The sequence below is a fragment of the Arabidopsis thaliana genome, chromosome 5 (assembly GCF_000001735.4).
Source record: "Arabidopsis thaliana chromosome 5, partial sequence".
NCBI classification, from domain to species: domain Eukaryota; kingdom Viridiplantae; phylum Streptophyta; class Magnoliopsida; order Brassicales; family Brassicaceae; genus Arabidopsis; species Arabidopsis thaliana.
Window position 1 is genome coordinate 7,467,687 of NC_003076.8, and position 25,772 is coordinate 7,493,458.

General features: G+C 34.2%; 10 protein-coding genes and 1 non-coding gene across 14 annotated transcripts; 5 read left to right on the forward strand and 6 right to left on the reverse strand.

Annotated features, from left to right (window-relative positions):
* The first annotated feature begins 2,641 nt into the window (after positions 1-2,641).
* FAR1 (fatty acid reductase 1) lies at positions 2,642-6,447 on the forward strand. Of its 2 annotated transcripts, NM_122155.4 has the most exons (10): positions 2,642-2,930; positions 3,625-3,728; positions 3,855-4,060; positions 4,161-4,261; positions 4,341-4,527; positions 4,614-4,775; positions 4,869-4,950; positions 5,118-5,387; positions 5,750-5,877; positions 6,071-6,439. In NM_122155.4, the coding sequence occupies exons 1-10, from the start codon at positions 2,855-2,857 to the stop codon at positions 6,228-6,230; spliced, it is 1,476 nt and encodes a 491-aa protein (NP_197642.1). In that variant the 5' UTR covers positions 2,642-2,854; the 3' UTR covers positions 6,231-6,439. The 2 variants fall into 2 exon arrangements, with proteins under 2 accessions (NP_197642.1, NP_001331256.1); NM_001343737.1 differs by having other exon boundaries at positions 2,757-2,930; positions 5,118-5,877; positions 6,071-6,447.
* Positions 4,854-6,163, reverse strand: AT5G22505 (uncharacterized protein; the record flags this gene model as incomplete). The annotated part of the gene is made up of 2 exons (NM_001343738.1): positions 4,854-4,988; positions 6,089-6,163. The coding sequence occupies 2 exons, from the start codon at positions 6,161-6,163 to the stop codon at positions 4,854-4,856; spliced, it is 210 nt and encodes a 69-aa protein (NP_001331257.1).
* A 501-nt stretch (positions 6,448-6,948) lies between the features above and the next one.
* Positions 6,949-10,649, reverse strand: INV-E (alkaline/neutral invertase). 2 transcript variants are annotated; one of them, NM_122156.4, is made up of 7 exons: positions 10,138-10,649; positions 9,188-9,848; positions 8,837-9,002; positions 8,542-8,753; positions 7,964-8,457; positions 7,810-7,858; positions 6,949-7,614 (listed from the first exon to the last, which is right to left on the reverse strand). In NM_122156.4, exons 2-7 carry the CDS (start codon positions 9,791-9,793, stop codon positions 7,288-7,290), a joined length of 1,854 nt encoding a protein of 617 aa, NP_197643.1. In that variant the 5' UTR covers positions 9,794-9,848; positions 10,138-10,649; the 3' UTR covers positions 6,949-7,287. The 2 variants fall into 2 exon arrangements, with proteins under 2 accessions (NP_197643.1, NP_001332722.1); NM_001343739.1 differs by having other exon boundaries at positions 7,061-7,614; positions 9,188-9,806; positions 10,138-10,506.
* Positions 10,650-10,882: 233 nt separating this feature from the next.
* On the reverse strand, positions 10,883-10,987 carry MIR8173. The gene has a single exon (NR_142685.1). It is a non-coding gene; the product is annotated as a microRNA ath-MIR8173 precursor (primary transcript).
* A 186-nt stretch (positions 10,988-11,173) lies between these two features.
* On the forward strand, positions 11,174-11,857 carry AT5G22520 (uncharacterized protein). Its single transcript, NM_122157.3, has one exon. The coding sequence runs from the start codon at positions 11,323-11,325 to the stop codon at positions 11,641-11,643; it is 321 nt and encodes a 106-aa protein (NP_197644.1). The 5' UTR covers positions 11,174-11,322; the 3' UTR covers positions 11,644-11,857.
* An 869-nt stretch (positions 11,858-12,726) lies between these two features.
* On the forward strand, positions 12,727-13,520 carry AT5G22530 (uncharacterized protein). Its single transcript, NM_122158.3, has one exon. The coding sequence runs from the start codon at positions 12,938-12,940 to the stop codon at positions 13,355-13,357; it is 420 nt and encodes a 139-aa protein (NP_568419.1). The 5' UTR covers positions 12,727-12,937; the 3' UTR covers positions 13,358-13,520.
* Positions 13,521-13,710: 190 nt separating this feature from the next.
* Positions 13,711-15,267, reverse strand: AT5G22540 (transmembrane protein, putative (DUF247)). Its single transcript, NM_122159.4, has one exon. The coding sequence runs from the start codon at positions 15,180-15,182 to the stop codon at positions 13,860-13,862; it is 1,323 nt and encodes a 440-aa protein (NP_197646.1). The 5' UTR covers positions 15,183-15,267; the 3' UTR covers positions 13,711-13,859.
* Positions 15,268-15,472: 205 nt separating this feature from the next.
* Positions 15,473-16,175, forward strand: AT5G22545 (uncharacterized protein). Its single transcript, NM_147904.3, has one exon. It carries the CDS (start codon positions 15,620-15,622, stop codon positions 15,953-15,955), a length of 336 nt encoding a protein of 111 aa, NP_680209.1. The 5' UTR covers positions 15,473-15,619; the 3' UTR covers positions 15,956-16,175.
* A 1-nt stretch (position 16,176) lies between these two features.
* AT5G22550 (transmembrane protein, putative (DUF247)) lies at positions 16,177-17,796 on the reverse strand. 2 transcript variants are annotated; one of them, NM_122160.2, is made up of 2 exons: positions 17,444-17,796; positions 16,177-17,296 (listed from the first exon to the last, which is right to left on the reverse strand). In NM_122160.2, exons 1-2 carry the CDS (start codon positions 17,745-17,747, stop codon positions 16,269-16,271), a joined length of 1,332 nt encoding a protein of 443 aa, NP_568420.1. In that variant the 5' UTR covers positions 17,748-17,796; the 3' UTR covers positions 16,177-16,268. The 2 variants fall into 2 exon arrangements, with proteins under 2 accessions (NP_568420.1, NP_974821.1); NM_203092.2 differs by having other exon boundaries at positions 16,180-17,795.
* Positions 17,797-21,683: 3,887 nt separating this feature from the next.
* On the forward strand, positions 21,684-22,837 carry AT5G22555 (uncharacterized protein). Its single transcript, NM_122161.3, has 3 exons — positions 21,684-21,866; positions 22,097-22,162; positions 22,492-22,837. Exons 1-3 carry the CDS (start codon positions 21,764-21,766, stop codon positions 22,608-22,610), a joined length of 288 nt encoding a protein of 95 aa, NP_568421.1. The 5' UTR covers positions 21,684-21,763; the 3' UTR covers positions 22,611-22,837.
* An 832-nt stretch (positions 22,838-23,669) lies between these two features.
* Positions 23,670-25,583, reverse strand: AT5G22560 (transmembrane protein, putative (DUF247)). Its single transcript, NM_122162.3, has one exon. It carries the CDS (start codon positions 25,409-25,411, stop codon positions 23,858-23,860), a length of 1,554 nt encoding a protein of 517 aa, NP_197648.1. The 5' UTR covers positions 25,412-25,583; the 3' UTR covers positions 23,670-23,857.
* Between the last annotated feature and the right edge of the window lie 189 nt (positions 25,584-25,772).

Here is a 25,772-nt window from a genome sequence, read left to right on the forward strand (position 1 = left end):
CACAAATGATCAATTAATGCATTCCGAAGTGAGAAATGAGTTTCTTTATCCTTAATTTTTCTGAATCGAGCGAGATAAAAGTTGTTTTTGCATTTTAGTTTAATTGGATTAAAATAAAAGAAATAATTTGTTTAGAACAAAATAAATACTTTGTTATTATTTGAAGGATCATTTTGTAAATAAGAAAGTTCACCTTCAAAAAATGAAGATGTTAATAGTATACCTTCAAATATGAAGATACACTGTTCAATTCTTCATTTTGAAGATAAAAATGAAGTACCATTAGAGAAGAATTCTTCATTTTTCACTTCAAAATGAAGGAAAAGGTGAAAAATGAAGCATCATTGGAGATGGTCTTAGCTAGGTCGGCTGATTAATTGGCTATCGGCCCGTCCTTCTTCTTGCTACCTAATATGTGACATATTGTGGCTTTTTGTTTTACTCCTTTAAGTCATCTAGAATTTGTTTATATATCAAAAGATATGCGAACAGTTATAGATGGATTAGTTTGCTTATACTAAATATTTTTGTATAGAACATCAAATTGCATATGCTTTTTATTATAAATATAAGTCTTCCTACACAATTTCGCTCTCTCACCAACAAAATGGATGTTGAACCGGCTGGCCTACTTCCTTGCGAGAAGAAATTCAATGCATTTTTTACTTACGTTGTGTTTTGAAAAGACATGATGATTATGTAAATAATGTTTTTGTTTATTACATATGTAAATTAACATATTTTATAATTTGTTTTTTAAAAATGTATAAATGGAAGGCCAATTAAAGTCCTTGAGTATCAATACATGAAAAAATTGCTACATACATATTTTCTGACAATTTTAACTTTTCCTAGAAATACATACCAAATCACAAACCCGAGCTCATTTCTATTTTATTTGTTCTTCATTTTGAATGTACACTGATGTTTGTCCCCAAAAAAAATGTACACTGATAAAATAATTTAATAGAATGATTCAGGATGTCAACGCGTCATCAAAAGTTCAAGACTACTGGACCAAATGGTCCAACACCAACCTTATCGTAATTTATCTATAGGTGTGTTTTCAAATGGATAAAAGATTAAAAGACATACATGATCCAGATAGATGAAAGCAAATGATAAGACTTAATATAAATAATAAAGAATCGTACTGATTTTTTGTTTGTAATGTGAAATAGAATGGCTCGCAACTCAAAGTGTCAGACTCTATCTATGCAAAAAATGTCAAAGACACGCAGCTTGTTTATATACCATTCATATTGCCAAACTTTTGGACCAAAATATTTTTATTAAGATCATATAAACACAAAGAGCCAACCCACTGTGATCGGTGTGATAAAATCCCAACTACTTGGAGCAACATGTAGTTTACATTATTAAGCTGAAACTCTAAAGATCATGGAAATATATCAATCATATCACTGTAGGGTAAGTCCAAAAATAGAGGTACGTACGAACTACGAAGACAACATAACGTTTTAGTTTCTACCAAACTTTATTGACTAAGTACTTTTTTTTTTAATTGACTAAGTACTTCATATAGAAGTGCACCGATTATTGCAAACCCTTATTAATGGACGGCAAAGAAGAGAAAATGACGACAGCTTCCAGCTTCCTAACTCCTAATTGCATATATGGACTATGGTAGGTGTCCTTCTCGTCAGATCACATGTTTGGGAAGATTAATCATTGGATAAACTTAAAAGAATTGAATTATGATTAGAAGTTATCTGAACATTTACTTTTGAAAATAATATATTACCTAACAAACTAGTATTATTTTGGCTAACGTCCTATAGATTGTGTTTCGAATAGTTTTGGACCTTTTGGTAATAGAAAACCAAGTAAATGAAGATAGTACAGTTTCAGTGTTTTGAGAAAAAAAGCTGAACTAAAACTAAAATGTTTAAGGACACAATATTTAGTTTCAATTAGATAATTCAACAGTTTGAACAATTTTTTTTTTTTTTTTTTGAAGTCATTTATTTATACAATGTTTTAAAACGCATTAAGCATTTAGGCAGCCGACAAACGCCTATTGTCTAACTGTAAATAGGCGCTTCCACTTAGGTTCATATTGCATATTTACTATATGTGTATAGTGACAAAAACCAATATTTCTCTTATTTTGGATGAAGGTATAGTAGTTGTTAAATGTTCAATATAATTAAGCATTAATGACAAATAAAATAAAATTAATTTAGTTGATAAAAAGATAATCTTATAAAAAGATCGATGAATAGATATAATGGTTTACTGAATTCTATAGCTCTTACCTTGCACGACTATGTCCCAAGGAGAGGAAGTACCTTAACTATAATTCTGAACATAATTTTGTCTATCTTGGTGAGTATTATATGACCTAAACCCTTTAATAAGAAAAAGTATAATACTGGCGTAACGTAATAAATTAACACAATCATAAGTTGTTGACAAGCAAAAAAACATACATAATTTGTTTAATGAGATATATTAGTTATAGTTCTTATGTCAAAGTACAATTATGCCTACCAAAATTAATTAATGATTTCAACAGGAAGTCTGAGATGATGGGCCGACGTGTAGTTACGTTTCTTGAATTGTGAGAGATGGTATTTATTATACTGAAGAAAACATTATTTACTAAATAAATTTTCATTTCACATCTTCTGTAATCAATGCGGGTAGATGAAGAAGTTGTTAATACGATGGCCAACCATATGGATCTCTTTTTTGGCGTTTCTATATATAGTAACCTCGACTCCAAAGGCATTACGTGACTCAATAAAATCAAGTCTTTTGTTTCCTTTTATCCAAAAAAAAAAAAAAGTCTTGTGTTTCTCTTAGGTTGGTTGAGAATCATTTCATTTCAATGGAATCCAATTGTGTTCAATTTCTCGGTAACAAGACCATTCTCATCACAGGAGCTCCTGGTTTTCTTGCCAAGGGTACGTTCTTTCTACACCTCGGTTCAGTACTTCGAGTCTTGCTTATGCTATAAGTTCTAATTAGTATGATTTAATAACTTAAATGAAAATTTCATATGCTTCATACTATCTTTGTACGTAGTTATTATAGATTCTTGACATGCGTGCATTTGGTTCTATAAGTGTACGATAGACATCAACATAGTCTTCTTATGGTGAAAACTGAACATATATATTGTTAATCGTATATTTAAGATAGAAGGATATGTAGATGTCGCGCTAATTATGTGTTTGTTTGTCTTGTTTAAATAAAAAATGAGAGTGATAGCTAGTGATAATAACTTTAAGATATACCAAGAATATTGAGTCCCATACTGTTCATTTCATTTATTGCAACACAATAGATTTTTATGGTCCAATAATTATGATACTGATGCAGCTTACAAATATTCAATGCGTTCTGTATATATATATATCTAATTTGAGAAAAATTAATTATTCTGTATCATAGTATTTGTTGCGATAGTGAAGTACTCTTCATATTTATATATTCTTTTAAACCCCAATTTTTCTGATTATATGTTTGCACTGCATTTAAAAACCAGTATAGCCATTTACGATAATGAATATTTAAACACTCTAAAAAGGGTGAATTTAAGCTTATTCATGTGTATACTACAAGATTAATTTAGTAACGAAAATATTGTTTTCATAGTTTTGGTAGAGAAAATACTAAGGTTGCAACCAAATGTGAAGAAGATATACCTTCTGTTGAGAGCTCCCGACGAAAAATCAGCCATGCAACGCCTACGTAGTGAGGTATGGTGTATATTAAATCCTATAACCAAAACACTCTACACATACACATCTAGAGGCGATGCATTAATTAATTATCTCAAAATATCAACAATAGGTTTTCTTTCCCTTATTTACAATGATCAACAGGTTATGGAGATCGACCTTTTTAAAGTGTTGAGGAACAATCTAGGAGAAGACAATTTGAATGCCTTGATGCGGGAAAAAATTGTGCCGGTTCCAGGTGATATATCGATCGATAATTTGGGATTGAAAGACACTGATCTCATACAACGTATGTGGAGTGAGATTGATATCATAATCAACATAGCAGCCACAACAAATTTCGATGAAAGGTATTTACGAAAATAATTGATGATATATCACATTTACTTTGTATAATAATATTCAAATGTAACTTGATTTTCATTGTTCTGTTTTTAATAAAAATAAAAGATATGATATTGGTCTTGGCATCAACACATTTGGAGCCCTGAATGTTCTCAACTTCGCCAAAAAGTGTGTTAAAGGACAATTGCTTCTCCATGTCTCAACCGGTGAGTTTGAATTATTTTCTTACAAAAACAACCAATATATATACTGATGCTTACTAGAGAAATGTATGTATTCTTTTAGCGTATATAAGCGGTGAACAACCTGGATTGTTACTAGAGAAACCATTCAAGATGGGGGAGACTCTCAGCGGGGATCGGGAACTAGACATCAATATAGAACATGATCTAATGAAACAAAAATTGAAAGAGCTTCAAGATTGTTCTGATGAAGAGATCTCGCAAACAATGAAAGATTTTGGAATGGCAAGGTTTGCAGCCTAGTCACAACGTATATGTTCTTAAACTTTTACTTCAATCATCCATTAATTCTTAAATTAAAATGGTCTAAATATAGGGCAAAGCTTCATGGATGGCCAAATACATATGTATTCACCAAAGCAATGGGAGAGATGCTAATGGGAAAATACAGAGAAAATTTGCCACTTGTTATCATACGTCCAACAATGATTACTAGTACTATTGCCGAACCATTCCCCGGTTGGATTGAAGGGTTGAAGTAAGTATTGGTTTATTATATCCTTGTTGTATCTAATTTTATCTCGTGCTCAATATTCATCTTTAATTTATTTTTTCTTCATTGTATATGCAGAACATTAGACAGTGTGATTGTTGCATATGGTAAAGGAAGGCTTAAATGTTTTCTTGCGGATTCAAACTCAGTCTTTGACCTTGTAAGTCCTTTCAACATCTTTGTATCACAAGTCAACACCTAAATCAATTTATAGCATATTAACAATTTTTATGGCATATTAAATAACGGGTTACTTGTTTCAATTAATATATTATATACAATTCATTGACAATGTGTTGATGGAAAAAATTATAATAACATTTGCAGATACCGGCAGACATGGTAGTAAATGCGATGGTTGCAGCCGCGACAGCTCATTCGGGAGACACCGGGATTCAGGCAATATATCATGTTGGTTCGTCTTGTAAGAATCCAGTCACGTTTGGACAACTTCACGATTTCACGGCTCGTTACTTCGCTAAACGTCCTTTGATTGGTCGGAATGGCTCGCCAATCATAGTGGTCAAAGGAACCATTCTGTCCACTATGGCTCAATTCAGCCTCTACATGACCCTTCGTTACAAGCTTCCTCTACAGGTACCTTAACATTATAATTTATGTTCTATTTTCATTTCGTTTCCCAACTTTTAAACTTCCAAGAAACCCTAAATTTTGGTTCAGTTTTTACGCACATCTATAAAAGACTAAGGCTGTAAATGGTAACCAAAACCGCACCCAAAACCGCACCGCAACAGTGTTGTAACAATATCAAAATCTCTACATATACATATATATATATATATATATGTATTTTCGTTACTATTTAAACCGCACCGCACTTCTCCCGCACCATAAAACGCAGTCACTATTCAGAACCTAAGAATAATATTCAACATATATGTTGCTTTTTTTGTTACCTTTATGTTTCTCATTTGTTTTTGTTTTCTTTTCCCTTCCAGATACTTCGATTGATCAATATAGTTTATCCATGGAGTCACGGAGATAACTACAGTGACCTAAGCCGCAAAATCAAGCTAGCTATGCGACTAGTTGAGCTTTACCAGCCTTACTTACTCTTCAAGGGCATGTACGTATATATCACTCATAAACTTTCATTACCAAACTTTAAGATTAATTAATAAGACAGTATAACATCTTTATTTCTTAGGATAGAGAACAAACACTAGTTATTACTACACATGAGTTCTTATCATATCTTTGAGTCGTCATCACAACTTTACTAAGTCATGACATGATATTATATATTCTTGTTTGTGCAGATTTGATGATTTAAATACCGAAAGACTGCGAATGAAAAGAAAGGAGAATATCAAAGAGTTAGATGGATCGTTCGAGTTCGATCCCAAGTCCATTGATTGGGACAATTATATCACAAACACCCACATTCCTGGCCTCATCACCCATGTGCTTAAACAATAAATTATGCTGGTAATATGTTTGGAACTATTGTGAATCTCGTGTGTAATATTATTAAAGAATACGATTATATCATTCTAATCTTGTAATTTACAGTTTGTGTTGGCGTGTAATATCAAAATAAATAAAAAAAACTTATTCCACAATGGATAAGACTTTGAATCATGCATATGATATTCAGTCGTGTTATAAATATATTTTTATGTCACCATCTTACATATATGATATATAGAAGCATTTTATTTTTTAGATTTGGATTTTTCAAAATTAGTTGTTTATTAAAAATGAAAAAAACAAAGAGAAATTCTTAAACTTGTCATTTTTGGAAGACAACTTCAATCTATGTAATTGCAACCTTTATTTATTTCAATTTAATCCTCACCTTAAAACTGTATATATTTGAGTTTATGTGTAAAAAAAGTAATCAAATCCTGGAAAAAAAAATTTGTTGCATAGAGACTTAGAAATCTGCCGATCGACAAAAACAAAAAATGACAAATAGTACTCAACTACTCATTGCGCTACCGAATTATTTAGTTGTAGGTCAGTTAGCATAACGTGTAACTCTTTAAATGATTTTACTGTTTCAATCATTTGGATAATTGACTCAATGGCAAATCTGTATATAAGTGAAATCTGTAAATCTTTTCTAACAAATATGAGTCATATAATCTGGCTATTTACTACGAATGCTGTAACATAATTAATCTGCAACAACCACCACCACTGATGGGATCCAGTTAAAATATTATCGAAGGCTAAATCATAGCCTTGTCAGTTGAATTTAGTTCGATAGGACCTAACACATGTGGCTCTACAGCAAAATTGTGGATGTTTCTTCTAGGTACTAGCTACTGTTTCTTATTATGTTTAACATGTTGGACCACTCACTACTTGAGCCAAACACGCTTTTAATAATATGATAAAAACAAACATCATCTATTTTTATGTAAGTTTCTAAGAGAGACTATTTACACAACAATGACACGTTTTTGTATCAATCTGTTGAAGGTCCATGCCTCCTCCATGGCTCACTTTGAAATAAATAAGTCTGAGCCTCTCATACAATAAATGGTTGTTGAGCTTTTTTGGGTCCTCTTGTCCTCCTCGGGTTAGCGCTGAGCATGCAAGAGAATGCGTTTCTCAAATCCGAATCCTCTTCACTAGTGAGGAACTTTGCTGCAGCTGGATTTGCTAAGAGGAGCTTGGCCACTAGGTAACCTGCGATGGACCAAGTCTGGTATAGCCGTGCCTGTTTACCGATGAATCTTGCTCTTTTGGTATCGTAGTACTCGGGCCATTTGTCTAAGGAAATCCGTCTCTCGGCTAACTCAACCGCCTTTTCTGCAATCTCTGGTCTACCCATTTTGATGCTTGCAACTGTCAGCTGAAAAAACAACATGGGACTCAGATTTTAAATTAGCACAAATGCAGCTTTGCAATTCTCATTGATAAAACCAAACCGATTATCTCGTTGTGCAATCCAATATGTCAAAATTTCAGTTCTAGTTCAGATGTAAATCTCAGAAACAAGGAAAAAAACCGGAGAACCAAAAAGGGAAAGAGAGAAATCTGAACTAACCTGCCATAGCAGAGTTGGCCATGCACCTCCATTGTGATAAGACCAAGGACTGCAACATAATCAAGATGCTTAAAGTGATAATTGGGATGGTGGAAATACAATAGTGAAAACTTTAAGACATCTATTCAAAGATCATGTGGGAGAGAGAAATTACGTATTCTTTGGATCACTTCCGGTTATAATTCGCCATTCTTCACCTTCCATAGCAGGGTAACAGATCTTAAGTGGCATGTCTGCTACAAGTTCTGCCCATTTGGCTTCGATGAAATCAAGAATTGCATGTGATTGATCATTTGAAGCCAAACTGCTCACTATAGACCAAAGGTTCCCCAGAGTAAAGAATCTGAAATCCATGTGAGCAGGCTGAAGGTTTCCAATCAAATATCCTCCTCTGTTCGGCATAAAGTCCACTAACCATGAAGGGATCTGATCTGGATATATGTTGAATTTATTAACCGCATCGTAAGAGTATTCCTCGGTCTGGTAACGGTATATTTCATTAATCTTTTTCAGGTCCAACCAGTAGTATTCCCTGATGTGGAAATTTAAAGCAACAAGACGATTGTTGAGAGCTCGGATTAGATCAGCTGACCCGTCCTCTGGCGTAAGCATCTCACGAGCGCAGACCAAAGCCGAATAAAAGAGTGCCTGACAAAGTAAACGATAAATAAAGCGGTTTGCCAATTGCATAGACAGCTTCTAGTGCAAACTCAGATTGAAGGAACTGCTCACCTGAATCTCCAGGGGATGACCATGGATTCCCATTCGACGGTCTATCATGCAGGACCCATCAGTAACTAACAAAGTAGGAAACATATCGAAACCATCAGCGAGACACAGCTTTAAGATCATCTTGATTCCAGTCTGCACATCAACTCTTTCCTGCACGGAAAGATCACCAGTGCATTTTCCATATGCTCTCAACAAAATAATCCACCACAAGCCTGAAAATCCAAAACAAATGAAAAGTGAGTTAGTTATTTTATACCAGAGTCCTTTTCACATAGGGATCTGAAACTTCTCTTACCAGAATCAACCGGGGCAACACGTCCAATAGCTGCTTCACCAAAATCAGGATCTAACACTTCTTCGGTCATTGAATCATCGCCATCGAGAGGAACAGTTTTCACCTTGAAACTACAAGGCATCAAACCTTGACCTGGACTATGGCAATCCATGGTTTTCTCCCAACTCTGGTCAGGAATAAGCATCATATCAGCTCATAACAAAACCAAATAACTGCTACGTATCAATCTACACTGAACTCGGTGCAACAAAAAGAGGTTACTACTACAATCATATTTCCTTAACCACAAAAACATTTGACAACATCATACTATTGCTTCCATCTGCACTTATCAAAGAAAGACTCTATTACCTGTAACTGGAGAGTGTAAAGGATGAAATTGCGAACAATATCATACTCTCCTTTAAGAAGAAAGGCGATCCCCGAAGGTATGAAATCACGAATAAAGACCTGATCATAATTCAAAACACTAGTAGAGTTCGGATCATTAGCAGCAATAGTTCCAATAGGACTTCCACAATAGAAAACAACAGACTGCCTCAACAGATCCCAAGCTTCATCCTCAATAGACTTTGTTCCAACTGATTGTGCATTACCATTAGATGAAACACTTCCATTAACAGGTAAAGGCATTTCATCTAAGTCACTTTTCAATTCACTGCTCAAACCGTCAGATGGAAGTAACGTTGATCTAATACTCTCCTCAACATCATGTTTTTGGCATTTGCATATCGTGGAAACAAACTTTTTACCTTTCAAAACAGAGTTTGAACTATGAAATGAATGTTTTGGTACGCTTGAGACCTCATGCGAGTTTGTACACCGGACGGTCTTTCTGTTTCTACTAACGGGTTTAAACGAGAGGTTTGGTGTTGAGTTAACAAAGAAGGAAGCTAGATAGCAAGATTGAGATACAGATCCTAATGGAACACGTAGAACTGTTTCTGAAGCTGCCATTTTGAATACTACCCTATATACCCAAAGAAGAAATGATCAAACTTTAAAATGATACCTGCAAAAATTGGATAAGAAGACATAAGAAAGGAACAAACTTTACACAAGAGAACCTAAACATGTGGGAATGAATGAATCAGACATCGCAAATCATAGAAAAATGTCATCTTTTTTCCAAATTTCGCTCTAATTACAGAGAAACACTGTTGATCAAGTCCAATTTCAGTGCTTTGTCGCTATATCCCATTTTTGTTTAGCTTCAGGAATTTTCGAAGATTGCAAATATGAACAAATAAATGGGATTAAAGAATCTTCACGAAGAGATAAAAGTAACGATGGAGACTTACTTTGATGATCCAGATTCAGCTTTTCCGAGAGAGAGAGATTTCGAATCAGAGTCGTCGAGCACCAAAACAAAAATCCGGTAAAGTGACGACTGGTCCAAAAACCCTTGCTTTCGAAACACGAGCTTTTAACTTTCTTCCATCATCCACGAGTTTACGCGTGTGAAACGACGACGTGTCTAATCTCTAAACACTTTCTTTTTTTTTAGTTTGTTCTTTTAACAGGATTTTGAAAATGGACAAGCCTGATCCTAAATTCCTAATGGCGTTATGTGTTTGGTGTGGATTGATTTTGGATGGTTCCTTGACTCAAACAGAGATAAGATATGACACTAAATATGGCTATATCCAGTTTTATTTTCTTAGCAGTGTATCAAATGAGTAAACTGGAGAATCGCTATCTAACTCATGGTCGCTTTCGGATTCTGTCAAAAGGGAAAATGTAAATGCCCTGATTTCAGGATTTGTATAGAGCCATGAACAGAGGAAGTAGACAAGGCCAAATGAAGATCAACTAATGGGCCTTAAACAGAGGAGATAGCCCACATGTTTGTTAACACATGAAGATGAAACAATTATCTTGGTTTAACAAAAACTTTATAAATCTTATGTTTACAATATCAGTGAACAACTGTGAAGATTTTATTTTTTTGTTTGAATATGTGGAAGTTCAAATCCAAAGATTCTACATTTTTTTTAGAGGCGGGACCCATACCTAATTAAATTTATCTATTTTTGGAGAAAATATCCCTCCCACCTCGAATCAGCACATCTACCTAGGAGATTTACCATTGGGCCAACAGCTCGTTGGTAACAACTATGAAGATTAGTGATGCTGATTGAGGTAAAAGAAGTTAAAGATTTCATTTGATGTCTGATACAAATTTCAAAGTCTTCGAAACCCTCTAGGAGTTCGCGTTTTTGGTTGCCGTGAGTTTTCTTTTTCTATTTTTGTAGTTTCCTAGCAAGTGAGTGGTGAAAGAAAGGAAGCTGCATGGGTCAATTCTGCCTTCACTCAAATCTTGATAAGTCAAAGATTTAAACATCTTTAAGAAATCAAATCTTTAAGATTTAAATCAGCTAAAACACTCATGTCTCCTTCTCTCAACACTGAAGATTTAAACATCTTTAAGAAATCAAATATTTTCTGTACAATTTGTGCTTGTTTGTACACCCTCCCCCACGAAAATGTCTATAAGATGTCTTAGTTGTTTCAAATTCATGTTTTTCAAGAAGAAGCAGAGCAAGAAAGGAAACAAACCCCTGAAAGCAGAGAGATTGCTAGAGCCGGTTAAAAAAAGAGAAGATGGAAAAGACAAGAAGAGGCCTCCTATGCAAGAAAGCAAGTCCTATTCATATTGGAGCTCATCACATGTAGGCAGCAACGATGTTGAACCGAATGTCAACGAGTTGTATGGACCAGATGTCATTTCTTCATCAGTGAATAATGATTTCAACAAAGTGAAGACCTTTGATATACGAGGAGTCACAGAAGTCGCGGCCAAGTGAAGATTTAGAGAAGAGGTTCAGAGATGCGTTGTTCATAATATTATCTGTATTATGTATCTTATCACATTTTTTTTTAATGCAAGCATATATTTCTCAAGGTTAAAAATATCAAAAGTGGTAAGAAAATAGCAAAGGATTGACTCAAGAATCATGATCATCACTGTCTTCTTTTATTTAAACTTGCTTTTTATTCGGTCGATTACAAATGATTGGGGTGATGATGTATTTATAGCCTCCAAAGATAGCTTACAAAGGTTCTAGATATTCTACCATCATTTTTATAAGTCTACTAAGAAATTTCTTACAAACCTCTAAACCTTTATGATGTTTCTAGAGGACCGGGAAATATATTGCATGCACCCGTAAACTACCTTTCAATTTTCTACATAAGTCACTTCAACACAACATTTGATGGCCAAAATGTAAACTGTGATTAGCTTACTCCTTAAAGAGTGAACAAAAGTTGCAGAAGTGACTCTATTTGAACCTTACTCTTTATCTGATAATAGAGAGACATTACCAAAGTATAAAAGAGTTTAGTAATCCTAACGTGTCTTTGCTAGGAGTTACAAAAAAAGGAGTCACCTTTGATGGCTTGGATAATTAAAGACTTTTAGTAGTCCTTTTTGGACTAATGAAAGACTAAAGAAACGACTTTTGACCCAAAAAAAAAAAAAAAAAAAGACTTAAGAAACGACTCTTGGACTACGGCCTAAAAATTTAGTACTTTTAGTCTCCACCAACTCTTTCTTATTATATAAATAATTTTGCCTACACAATTTTAGACAAAACTTCCTAAAGGTATAACATAATTGCCTAGAAGATGACATAATTTTTACACATTTTTTGTTGAATCTGCATAATGCGACACAGTTTAAGAAGACCGTTAAAGATAACATAACTTCCTAAACTTATGCAGTCTACAAGATGACATAATTTGCACATTTTGAAAGCAAAAATTGGATTTATGGCATTTTAGACAAAACTTCCTAAAGGTAAAAGTTTTACAAAGTGAGTTGCGTGGACTTAGTATACTTTTTTAGTTTTTTTTTTTGCCCTCTCTTTTTGGTAATTTCCTGCAAGTGAGTGGTGGAAGAAAGGAAGCTGCGTGGAGTCCCAAAAATTAAAATTGCAGAAAAACAGGTCTTATAATAATCAGCTTAATAGCTCAGGTCTCTTTTTCTCATTCTGAAGATTAAACATCTTCAAGGAACCTAATCTTTGTCTCTGGTTTTACCTTCGACAAACAAGCACACATATTGTTTGTTAAAAAATCATCTATCCCCCAAGAAAAATGTCTACAGGATGTCTAAGTTGTTTCAAAGTCATGTGTTTCAAGAAGAAGCAGAGCAAGAAAGAAGCTAAACCCGTAAAAACAGAGATATTGCCAGAGCCAGTTGGAGAAAAAGAAGATGTAGAAAGAAAAGAAGGTATACAAGCCAAACCTCTGAGAACAGAGGGATTGCCAGAGCCGGTAGAAAAGAAAAAGAAAGATGTAAAATACAGCGCGTGCAAGAAGATGCCCGAGAAATGCATGTTCAAACCCAAACCAGAATGGATCTCGCATGTAGGCAGCAACGATGTTGGACCAAAAGTCGGCGATTTTTATGGAGATCACTACGCAGAAACAGATGACTCTTCTTCGTCAATGACTAATGAATTCAACAAAGTGAAGACCTTTGATATACGAGGAGTCAAACTAGCCACATCCTAGGAATAAGAGAAGAGGTTCAGAGATGCATTGTTCATCACATGTAATCTTAGAGTGGATATTTATGCATGAAATTGTACGGCTATCTTAATAATGTTATCTTGTCTTGAGCCACTGATTTCTGCTTTTATGTATCTGGTTACATGTTTATCAATGCAAGCATATTCTTCTTCTTCTTTTTGACGTCAAAGCTCCATATATTACTTAACGAATGAGAACTATCCTCTAAAGAGAGCTAATTTAGAACCGTCGAACTTACATGGTAAAAACAGAACCCACTTGCACGTTTTGCAAGATGGTCAGCGGAAATCTTACCACTAGGAAAGATGTATCTATTACGTACTAAATGACGAAAAAGAAAATCAACATATCGTTTTGAAGGTTAAAAAATCAAAATCTAACGTGTTAAAGAAAAATAACAAAACAAAATATAGATTCAAGAATCAAAACACTTAACTTAACTTTAAAGAATCATTACAATGAGTTTATGTTTACAAAGCATCTTTCACTTTTCTTTTGGAGGACGGAAATAACTATAAGCTGCAAAGAAGACTTGCAAAGCCGCAAACAGAAGAAGCAACAACGCTGCAAATGATGATGCAAATGTCCATGGACTATCGAAATGCGTATGAATAAACTCTGCACAATGAACATGGAATCCTTGAGAAGTATACTCGTTAACTCCTTCAAACACCTTTGCTAGGTAACTCTTCTCTAAGTCGAGGGCAATGTCTTTACCAATGCGTTTATAGAACCGGGACACTTCATCCTCTGTTCCAAAATAGTTCTCTAGGATCCTCCTTTCGCTAAGGAACGATGCATCACTCTCTTCGTTTATAAGACAAGCCATGAAAGCTACGTAGCTCGTTATGTGGTTCGATGAATCAGCATATAATTGCTCAAATGCGACACAGTTTAAAAAGATCGAGGCGGTAAAATCATCCATGACTACCGGAGGAATGTGAAGCACACCATTACTATAACTAATGTCTAAGATTGAGTCTGTGTTTTTCCTCGGTTTGAATTTGATTCCCCGAAGATGAAGCTTCTTGGCAGAGAGAACAAATCCGAGATATTCATGATCATTGAATGACGATTTACTGCTATGATCTTTGATTCTTCTTTGAGACGGAACAGGAACAAAAGTCTTACGTATCAAATCAAGAAGATGTTTTGCTTCAAGACCATAATGTTTTTCCCAAAAGGTCTCTGGTTTTTGTAATGAGTAGTTAAAGAATTCAAAGGCGATTTCGTTTAAACCACTACAAGTAACTAACTTCGATGTTTCAAATAGAGTTTGAAGAAGAACATAAGGAACCTGGTTTTCCAAAAGGAGAAGATCTGCTCGAATCGACGGCAAAATCCACGGCATTCGAAAAATCGGATCATCAAGATTAGTGTATTCAACTTTCCCGGAAACAACAAAGAACAACGTGAGGATAAAGCAACCATCAAGAACCATCATCTGAACCAAGTTTTCAGAATCTAAACCTAGATCCTCGGAGTAAGAACCTCGTATAACTCCTTCCAAACTCGATACAGCTTTGACCAATTCTTGAGGAACAAATCCTTTTTCTTCCATTTTAGCCACGAAAAACTTCAAGAATCGGCGTTTATGCTGCTGAGTCATTTTGAGATGCTCTTTGCCGTGATGGTAAGGACCAATGGAGACAATCTTCGGTTCATAAGCTTTGAGGTTGATTCGAGCGAGGCTCTGTGGGATTCTCACGATGCAACATAACTCTGAACCAGCTGATTCTCTAAGAAGCTTCAAACCATTATCTTCTGAGATTAAACTCTTTATGTCTACAACAATCTGTGGATCCATTAATTCAAACCTTCAATACCACCTCAGATTGTCTTCTGGTTAAGTGGAAAACTTGAAATACCTTTTTTTTTTTATTCCCTAGAATTTTGTGGAAATTTAAGAAGGAGGAGTGAAATTTCGCCCTAGCAAAATGTTGACAAGTCTCCACGTTAGGTCGGCAGAGGAACAAAAGTATTATTTTTGGAAAACTGACTTTTCTTCTTAACTTGCATGACATGACAATTTTTATAGTCTCCACGTGTTTTACACTTACCAAATTCTGACAACTCTCCATTTACTTTAAGTCAACTTCAAAAGTCACAGAACTCGCTTACAGTATACTTAGCCAAAAACTAGTCTATATTCCTCATTTATATAAACATCAAGAACCAAAATTTTGTCTCCGTATACCTTTGATTACAATCGACAAGCAATAATAGGTTATCAAAATCAAGAAAATGTGTAGAGGATGTCCAAGTTGTCTCAACATCATGTGTTTGAGAAAGAAGCAGCAGAAGAATAAGAAGAAGGAGCAGAGTAAGAAACAACACACACCTGTGAAAACAGAGGATATGGTTGAGCCACTAGGAATAAAAGATGATGAAGAAGAAAGCCTGGACAAGAAGATGAACATCACGGGAACAATGGGATATGTCCGGCCTGAATATATGTCTACTAATGACAGTTTTTATCGAAAACTTGGGGAAGGTGATTCTTCTTCATCCTTGAAAAATGATTTCAACAAAGTGAAGACCTTTGATTTACGAGGAGTGAAAAAAACAGAGGAGAAGTAAGGAAAAAGTTGGGACTTGATGAGCTTTATAGATTACTTTCTTTCTCAATATTGTAAACTTGTATTGAGCCACTGGCCTCTACTTTTACCTACTTGATTACATGTATGCTATGTCAGACTTAGTTCAAAGATGTTTTCAAAATCAAGAATAAAATCAAAGTGTTTAGCAGCAGAGGCCTGAGAACAAGTAAAAACCACAAATATAGTATTTATACGTAAAGAAACATCCTTTAAAATATGAATTTGATATTACTTTTAAAATTCAAATACACTAGAAACACTAAAGAAACAACTGATAAAGAAGACACTACTATTCAATTGTTTTTGGGAGGACGAAAGTAAGCATAAGCTGCAAAGAAGGCTTGGAAAATGGTAAGGAGAAGAAGCACCAAAGCAGCACAAGATGATAGAAATGTCCATGGAGTGTTGAAATGTGTGTACTTGAACCCTGCCCAGTGTACGTGGTATCCTTGTGAAGTGTACTCATTCACTCCCTCGAACACATTTGACAAGAAACTCTTGGATATGCTGAATGAGATGTCTTTTCCAATGTTCTTAAAAAATAAAGAAACTTCTTCACCCGTTCCAAAATAGTTCTCTAAGATCCCTTTCTCGATTAAGAAAGTCGCATCGTCTTCTGTGTTGATCAAGCAACCCATGAAAATTACAAAGCTAGTAATCTCAGTGGAGCAGCTCATATTAAACTGCTCAAAGGCAACACAGTTGATCAAAAGATTGCTGATAAAGTCGTCAAACACTAGTAGTGGTATTTCAACCAAACCACTCTTGAAACTTATGTCTAACGGTGTCTCAACATTCTCCTTCCGCATAAATTTTATTCCCCGAAGTCGTAGTTTTCTTGCTGAGACAATTAGCCCAAGAAAAGGACGACGAGGAGGAGGAGGAGGCGATGATGTTTGCGCTCCCGTTATCTCCTTTGAACAACTTATCTTACCGAGACAAATATTTTTGGATGTCTCTGTTCTTGAATATTCCCTAGGACCATTGAAAATATTGATACAACATTGCCTGGGGGTGGTTGATGGAGGCGGGGCGGGTATGAAAGTCTTACGAATAAGATCAAGAAGATGTTTTGCTCGAAGATTGTTGTGTTTCTCCCAGAACCCTTCTGGTTTTTTTATGGAGTAGTCGAAGAATTTGAAGGCCAACATGTTCAAGCTAGTGGATGGAGCTAACTTTGATGTCTCTAAAAGAACTTTAAGTAGAAAGAGAGGAACCTGGTTTTCGAGAAGAAGAAGGTCGCTTCGAAGTGTTGGCAATATCCATCGTAGCTTGAAAATTGGGTCTTTGAGATTTGTGTATTCAATCTTTTGTGAAACCACTAGGAACAACATAAGAATGAAACAACCATCAAGAAGCATCACTTTGATCAGCTTTTGTTGACTAAATTCAAGATTCTCAGAGTAGGAGTCTCTTATCTTCTGTTCCAATCCCGAGACTAGATCGACTAAGTGAATTAAATACACACCATTTTCCTTAGTCTTTGACACGAACATCTCCAAATAACGTTTCTTGTGCTCCTCTATCATCTTGAGATGTTGTTTATCACTCGAATGGTGATAAGGACCTATTGAAACGATCTTAGGTGCATAAGCTTTGTCGTTGACTTGCTTGAGAGTGTGAGGGATTCTGTAGATGCAACAAAATCTATCACCTGCTGATTCCTTGAGATGGACTGGTGGGATCACTTTATCTAAGAGCAAATAAGCTTCTTCTTCGTTTTCGTCTGGGATCGTGGCACTCTCTCCGTTTGCTTGGCTGGGAGGATCCATGGCTCTCTTCTTATTAGTCTTTTTTTTCTTTTGTCAAATGGTTTTGTTGAACATCTAAACACAATAATTTAATGATTAATATAAGTGTGATCAATTTTCTCTTCTTGCTATATTATTTTAAATTTTATATTACGTTTCTCCACTTAATTACTAGTGAAACCTTTCTCAGATCCAGCCGTTCACACTTTTTTTTTTTTTTTTTTTTTTATTATTGTGTAAAAGTCTCAACTAACTGATTGAAGAAAACATAAAATATATAAGTCGATTGGGACTTTGTTCAAAGACTTCGAGCCGGCTATGTAACAATGCAATCTATGGTCATCCTGATCAGCTAGTTAATCCATGATCTATCGCGGACTTCCTCATCCCAATTTTGGTGCCAAAGTACACCTCGATCGTGTCTATGGCCAGCCAATGTTAATCCTTGAATAATGACAAAAGACATAGTAATATGGTATTATCATAGAATCTTATAAAAATCATCGTTTCTCCTCTCAATGTAAGACTTCACTGGTTCCATCACTATCATCGAGAAGGGAGAAATCACGCTAATCTAGTAAAAAAAAATCACGTGTACTATATCCAACGTGACACGTTGTAACTATACTCGTCCGTGTTATTATTTTATGGCATGAAGTGCCTTAGTTTTGTCGGAAAGCACCAGCTCATAGCATACGTTGTTTAATCCTTTTTACTAATTATATTTAGATATAGTTACCTAGAATTAGTTACACATGAGAAACATGAGATAGTAAGCTAGAATTAAGTAATTAACTGTGTAACTAATTCTAATCAAAATATACCTAATACTCTTTAATAGAAAGACAGCTGTATTTACGTGCTACGTTAGGTCCTTTTTTATTAGTTTAGTGTTTGTGTTCCCATCTGTGTTGACGCTTTACTTGCTTTGTTATTTCGTATAAAAGGAAGTGACTTTTCTTCTTTAGCTTGATCCATCTCACTCTAAGAAATTGAAGAAGATGATGTTGTTTTCTGTCTTAGGATGCTTCATCCTCGGAGCAATTCTTCTTGTTATTCTTTTTTTTCTTATTTACGTACTCCGTAAGTTATATTATGAGGCCATAAAATGTGAACCTTTTCCCTAAGCGATTTCATATAATAAAGCTTTAGTAAATCATATTGACATAACGTCACCGTAACATAAATTTTTTTTGTGTGGCCGACACGCAGTTAATAAGGAAGATAGAGCGGAAGAGGAACACCTTATAAGCCCGGGTGTATCAGATGAATCTGAATACCCTTATCCCGAATCAGTGCCCGTTGATTGTAAATACTACGCAGGTGACGACTTTGTGTTGGGAGGACAAAAGGATAGCGAGTCAGATTAGAATTCATATGAACTGATATTTTGTTCAATTTTTATACCAAGATTTATGTTGTCAACTCTCTTTTTCAGCATTTTTCTTTCCTCTGTAGCAAATTTAAAATGAATGATCTTGATTTCATGCATATGATTGAAATCAAGCAATTAGGTTTCTTCACTGTTTTTACACACAGTTTCGGCAAGGTGCTCGTGTTAAAAAAAAATATTATAGATATGTTATTTGTTATCCTTTTGTTCTCAAGAGTTCATCATGGAACTGTAATAACCCTTAACTGAGTTTCAATTACTCAACTAGTAAAGACTCGCACTCAAGATCGCCGGTTTGAGTGGGAGGGCACCATATAAAATGTTCTGGTTCATAGCCTGATGAAATGTACGGACTATGTCTAGAACCTCTTAGTAATTCAAAAAATAATATAAACTTACCCCTCCCAAACAAGAATCTAAGTAAGGACCTCAGTAATAGTTGGAAAGAGTAGGTAATTAACGCTCTCATATAGTACAAATATGCTTTGATTAGGAATTTCATTATAAAAAAAAGAATGGAATGCCTAGGTGGTGTGAGGCGAACTGGCAAAGAACGAGCCTTGTTGGTTTGCTGATACGCTTATATCTTCTTCTAGATGGGCCAAATCCTAAATATTGGGAAATGTGCCAAACATTGTGTATTTTTCATTGGAAAAAAGCTGAAAAAACAGTCATCCAATTTTTACTTGACGGTTTAATATTTTTTTATTAAATTTGAAAAAAATACTTCAATTAATTTTGGTTGTCTATTAAAATCTTCATTTTTTTATAAAGTTGGTAAAATTGTATTTTTAAGTTGACAACCGTTAACTTTGCTAACGTAATGCTACCTGCAGTTAAAACTTTAGTTAATAACTTTTAAATTTCCATCAACTAAAAAACAAAAATCACACGGCCTAAAAACCCCAAGTCGGCCACAAGGCTCAACAGTCAGAAAAGATTCTGAAGATGTAGCAAGATCTATCACCTGCTGATTTCATCAGACGGATTGGTGAGATCACTTTATCTAAGAGCAAAGAAGCTAATTCGTCTTCTTCTTCTTCCTCTGAGATCATTGTTCTTCCTCTATTCATTTGGCTCAGAGGATCGATGGCTCTCCTATTGATACTCTATTTCTTATTTTCCTTTGTAATTTTTTTTTTTTTTGATCAAATGGTTTTGTTGCACATCTAAACAAAATACATAACGATTAACGTAAGACCACAATAGACCGTATTAACGTAAGAAAAAAAATCGTTAATGTTTGGGTTTGCGATTTACAAAAAAAAACAAAAATGAACATAGTAATAGATTTTATCCCGCGGTATACCGCGGTGACAATTTAACTTTTTAAAGTTAGTATAATTTTTTTTTTTGCAAATTGAATCTATATATAATATATTTTTATTTTATAGTTTACAATTGTTATTAAGTAACGTCCTGCCAAACCCATCCCGCCAAACCCGTCCCGTAAAAAAACTATTTATTTATATTAATGTTGATCTTATTTATGATATGTTTATAAATCATTGTGTAAATATTTTTGTCGATGCGGGACGTTGAACCCACACATTTTTTGCTAATTGGTTAATATATGTTCATTTTTAAAATTTTGAATCATAAAATATGACGAAAAAAATTAAGATTTTTTTAAACTCTATATATTATATAATGATATTAAAAAATTGTAATATATCAAACTTTTTCTAAGTTTAAATATTAATAATGTTTTATAAATTTTAAATATATAAATAATAATATTTAAAAAAATAATATTTTTGCTTATAAGGTAATGACATAATAACTCTAAAAGCAAGAATTTAGAAGATTTAAATCTTTAATTAAATATTTTCATTAATAAATAATTAATGTCAGTGACATGACATTGTAAATAAGTTCAAATACAAAATTTATTTATTTAAACAAAAAACGTTTAGTAAGAATAATATTTATTTAACAAAAAACTTTGTTTTAAAATATTGTTAACAAATATGTTTATGCTAATTTTAAGGGAATGATTTGAAGTTTGGTGGGATTAAATTTGATTGATAATGTGATTGACAATTTAAATCAAAATTTAAAGTAAAATTAATTATTTTGGAAAAAAGATTTATTGATGATAGCATTAAATTGTAAATAAGTCCAAGTCCAGGATTTATTTGCTAAAATGGCTGCAAAAATGTATATATAGATTCTGAAAAACTGAATATGTTTTATGTTACTCCATGTACATTTAGTAAATGTAAAAACAAAATTCACATTTAAATACAAACACAGATAAATATTTTATCGTTTAACATATGTTTTAATTACTCCATGTTATTCGACTAATACCAACTTGATCATAAAATATGTATTGACTATTGTATATATAACAAAACTTATGGATCAAATATGTAACTGGTCTTTAATTAACATCTACCTTCTCTCCACCTTCTTTATTCATAATATATATACTAATATGCTTTTGTCATAAAAGTTGATAAGGTCCATGTTGTGAATAATAAATTAAATAAGACCGGTGATTAATTTGAAGGTTTGATCGATTAATATTGACCCGGCTTCATAAAACTCATTACAATTGACTTTAATCCATTTCTCTATAAAAAGCAGTTCATGGGTTGTAGCCTGATCTTCAATAGAACAAACAAAAAAGTGATACAAGATGATTGGCTTGGTGCTAGGAACAATTTTTTTCGGATCAATCCCTATATTCATTTTCAAACGACATACAAACGGTCATGAGCCAATACCGAAACATAAGCGAGGTTAGTACCACGACTTTCTTATAATATCGTACTAGACAAGATATTTGTGTGTCTATATCGAGGTTTATGGATTCGTAGACAAGTTATTGCAATCCTTTTTAATGTTATTTGGGTATAATATACGAAATACATATTTTACGTTTTCTTTGTAATGTTCCGAATAATGACACACACACACGAAAAATGATTACATGTGTTAATAAAAGTTGATATGGTTTTTATGGTACTAGGCGGCGGAAGCACCATCATCGCAGTATGTCTAATCCTGCTTTTGTTCCTAACGCAAGCACTTGGAGGTATCTACCTAAATGTCTTTTTTATTTAATAACAATTAAAGTCACTTTATGTTTCAGAAGAAACTGAAACAACATAAAAGAAAACAATAACAAGTTTCATTTTAATCTGTTGGATTAGATCTATAATACTAAAGTTTATTTGGCTAGAAAATTCTTGAAGAAATTGTATATAATTTTAACATACATGTATTTGAATTGTAGACAAAACTAAATTCAGATATTGTCAGTTACTTTTGTGTTATAATTTATATTCTTATTTAATTATGAGATTACCTCCGTCATGTTTTCATAGCTTGGATCATAATCTTGTAATGGTTTTTCTATATAAGCAAATGTATGCAATGCTGCTGATGGAACCTGTAAAGCCGGAGCAAAGTCAGAGACATATGCAGGAGACGAGTTTGACCCCTTTCACGAAGCTGATCATTATGACGACGGTGATGAATGATGATCGACGGGGGATATGCATTCCCCTGAATCTTCTCATATTTAAAATCCAATAATGAAATGAAAAATGTGTGTTTTTCAATAGTTTATTTCCGGGAAAGTGGACATTTTCTCTTTTCCTATTCCTTTTCTCCCCATTTTATACGAGTTGTGTTATATTCTTAATACTTTTTCTGATGAAAACGACCAGCATACATCACCACACTCTACAAGGAATTTGTCAAATATGCAACGGGTTTATTATCGAGCATGAGGAAAAAATCGTGGCCAAACGTTTGTCATTCATTAGTCACTATTAAAAACTTAGCGATCCGATGATTATACCATCTCCGATGATTAAGATCCAATTGGATCTTAGCATATTTTTAAAATAAATTTTTGCTTTTTGTAAGTTAAGAATGAAAAGAATATCTTTGCAAAAATATCATCCAATGGTTAAAAATCCATTTGCTCTTGAGAAAAAGAAAATTCAAATTTTTGCAAAACAATGTTTTTTGTTAAAAAAACAAAAAGAAGATGTACAAGTGGCCATATGTTTTAGATATACTATTAGAGATATTCCTAGTGGCCATATGTACTCGTGTGGCCACATATTTGCGACAGGTGAAATCTGTGACCATGTTTGGTTGATCTCTTGTAGCAATGTCTATGTTTCTTATCAATGTGTTGTTGACCAGTGGTAAATTTTCTAGGTGGAGGTGTTGGGTTCGAGACACGTTAGTAATGATCTCTTCTTTAATCTGATGTGGATTTTGCCTCAGAGAGATGTAGAGCTTTTGGGTCTGAAATTCTAGATATTAAAAAAAAAACATTTTTTTTTACTTTCTAAATCTCTTGTTTCATTTATGCTTAAATTTAAAAACAAAATCCAAGAACATCAATTTGAATCCGGTTTAGACAAGTTTGATTCTCGTTTTTTTTTCGTGTGTGGTTAATTAGCTCTTAATTTCAAAATCCATTGTACTTGCGGTAAGTACGTATTTTCAACTTTTAAAACCTGAGCAGTCATCAGTAAACATATAACTTCCGAAAATGTGATGTGAAACTTTTTTTTTTTTTTGAAAAGGAAATAAAATTTAGATAAATACAAAAAAAAATGTAATCAAACAACAAATGCTCATAGTTTGTATAAAAAAATAGCGATGAGAATAATTTAAAGATAGGATGAAAGCTTCAGGCGTGTTCAGGTTGAAGAAGAACCAAAGACGAAAGATGCAACATTAGTGAGATCCAGAGCCAAAGGTGTAATCATTTTGGAGGGCGAAAATACGCGTAGCCTGCGAAGAATGCTTGGAAAATGGTAAGCAGAATAAGTACCAAAGCAGCAAAAGATGATAGAAATGTCCACGGACTTTTGAAATATGTGTACTTGACTCCTGCCCAGTGTACATGGTATCCTTGTGAAGTGTACTTGTTGACTCCCTCGAACACATTTGCCAAGTAACTTTTCGATATTGTGAACGAAATGTCTTTACCTGTATTCTTGAAGAACACAGATAATTGTTCTCCCGTTCCAAAATAGTTCTCTATGATACCTTTCTCGCTTAAGAACGTTGCATCATCTGCCGTGTTTATGAGGCAGCCCATGAAAGTAACATAGCTCGTCATTTCGGTCGTGCCTTGCACGTTAAATTGCTCAAAGGCGACGCAGTTGATTAAAAGCGAGCTGAAAAAGTCATCAAATAGTAGTGGCGGTATTTTAAGTACACCGTTCTTGAGAGTTATGTCAAGAGGTGTCTCAAATTTCTTCTTTTGTTGGAATTTTATTCCTCGGAGTCGAAGTTTTCTAGCTGAGACAACCAACTTGAGGAAACGGCGAGGAGGCGGTGTTAGTGGTTTTGGATGTGGTTGTGTTAGTGTTGGTGGTGGTGGTGGTAGTGGTGGTGTTTTTGTTTCTATTGGTGGTGGTGTTGATGTCTCCCTTTGAACTTTATTTTTCCAAGGACTTAACATATTGAAGCATCTGGAACCGCAAAACATATTGGTCCACCTTTCTCCTTCGGCTTTTTTAGGTTGACTTGGTACGAAAGTCTTACGGATGAGATCAAGAAGATGGCTTGCATCAAGATTCATTCTTTCATCCCAAAATTTTTGTGGCCTTTTTATCGAATAGCCAAAAAAGTTGAAGATCATCTCATTTAAGCTAGTTTTAGTAGCTAACTTTGTTGTGTTAAAAAGATCTCGAAGAAGGAAAAGCGGAACCTGATTTTCAAGGAGGAGGAGATCACTTCGTAGAGTTGGTAAAATCCACCTCAACATGAAGATGGGATCCTCAAATGCTTTATGCGGAACCTTACGTGAAACCAAGAGGAACAACATAAGGATGAAGCAACCATCAAGAACCATGAGATCGATCAGCTCTACTTGATTAAGTTGTAGTTCCTCGGAGTAGGAATCTCGTATGAGATGTTCCTTTTTCCAGACCACGTTTTGCAAGTCTTCTATGCCCACGCCCTTTTTCGTAGTCTTGGACAAGAAGATATCAAGATATCGTTGTTTGTGCTGCTGGATCATCTTAAAACGTGCTTTATCCGCTTTATCGGCTTTATCGACTTTATCAGCTTTACCGTGATCATGGTGATAAGGACCGATCGAGACAATCTTCGGTTTGTACGCTGTATCATTGGATTGAACGAGAGTGTGAGGGATTCTAAAGATGCAACAAGATTGGTGAGCTGCTGAATTTCTCAGAAGTATTTTGGAATCTTCATCTACCCTTCGGATTTGTACGATGCAATCATCTTCCCCTGAAATTGTTGTGCTTCCTCCAGTGTGTTGCTTGGGAAGATACATGGCTCTCATCTAGTACTTGTATTTTTCTTGATCTTTTTTCTCTTGACAAGAAAATATCAAACGGTTTAGTGAACATTAAAACGAAAACAAAATGATTATTGTAAGACCATCAAATGAATTAAAGACCGAAATAATGAATTAACAAGGTCTAACATTTATTATCATCAAAAAGTCACCTTATGATCTAAAAATTATGTCAAGAAAATTAGATAATTATATCAATTTGACCCAAAATAACAATAATTATGCACCTCTTATATATTGGCTCAGTTATATATTCGAAAATCTACCCTTCACCTATATATGAAAAATTTAAGAAAACGAATTTTCAGAGTCATGTCTCTTCCCATGCAATCCATTGTATAAGCTG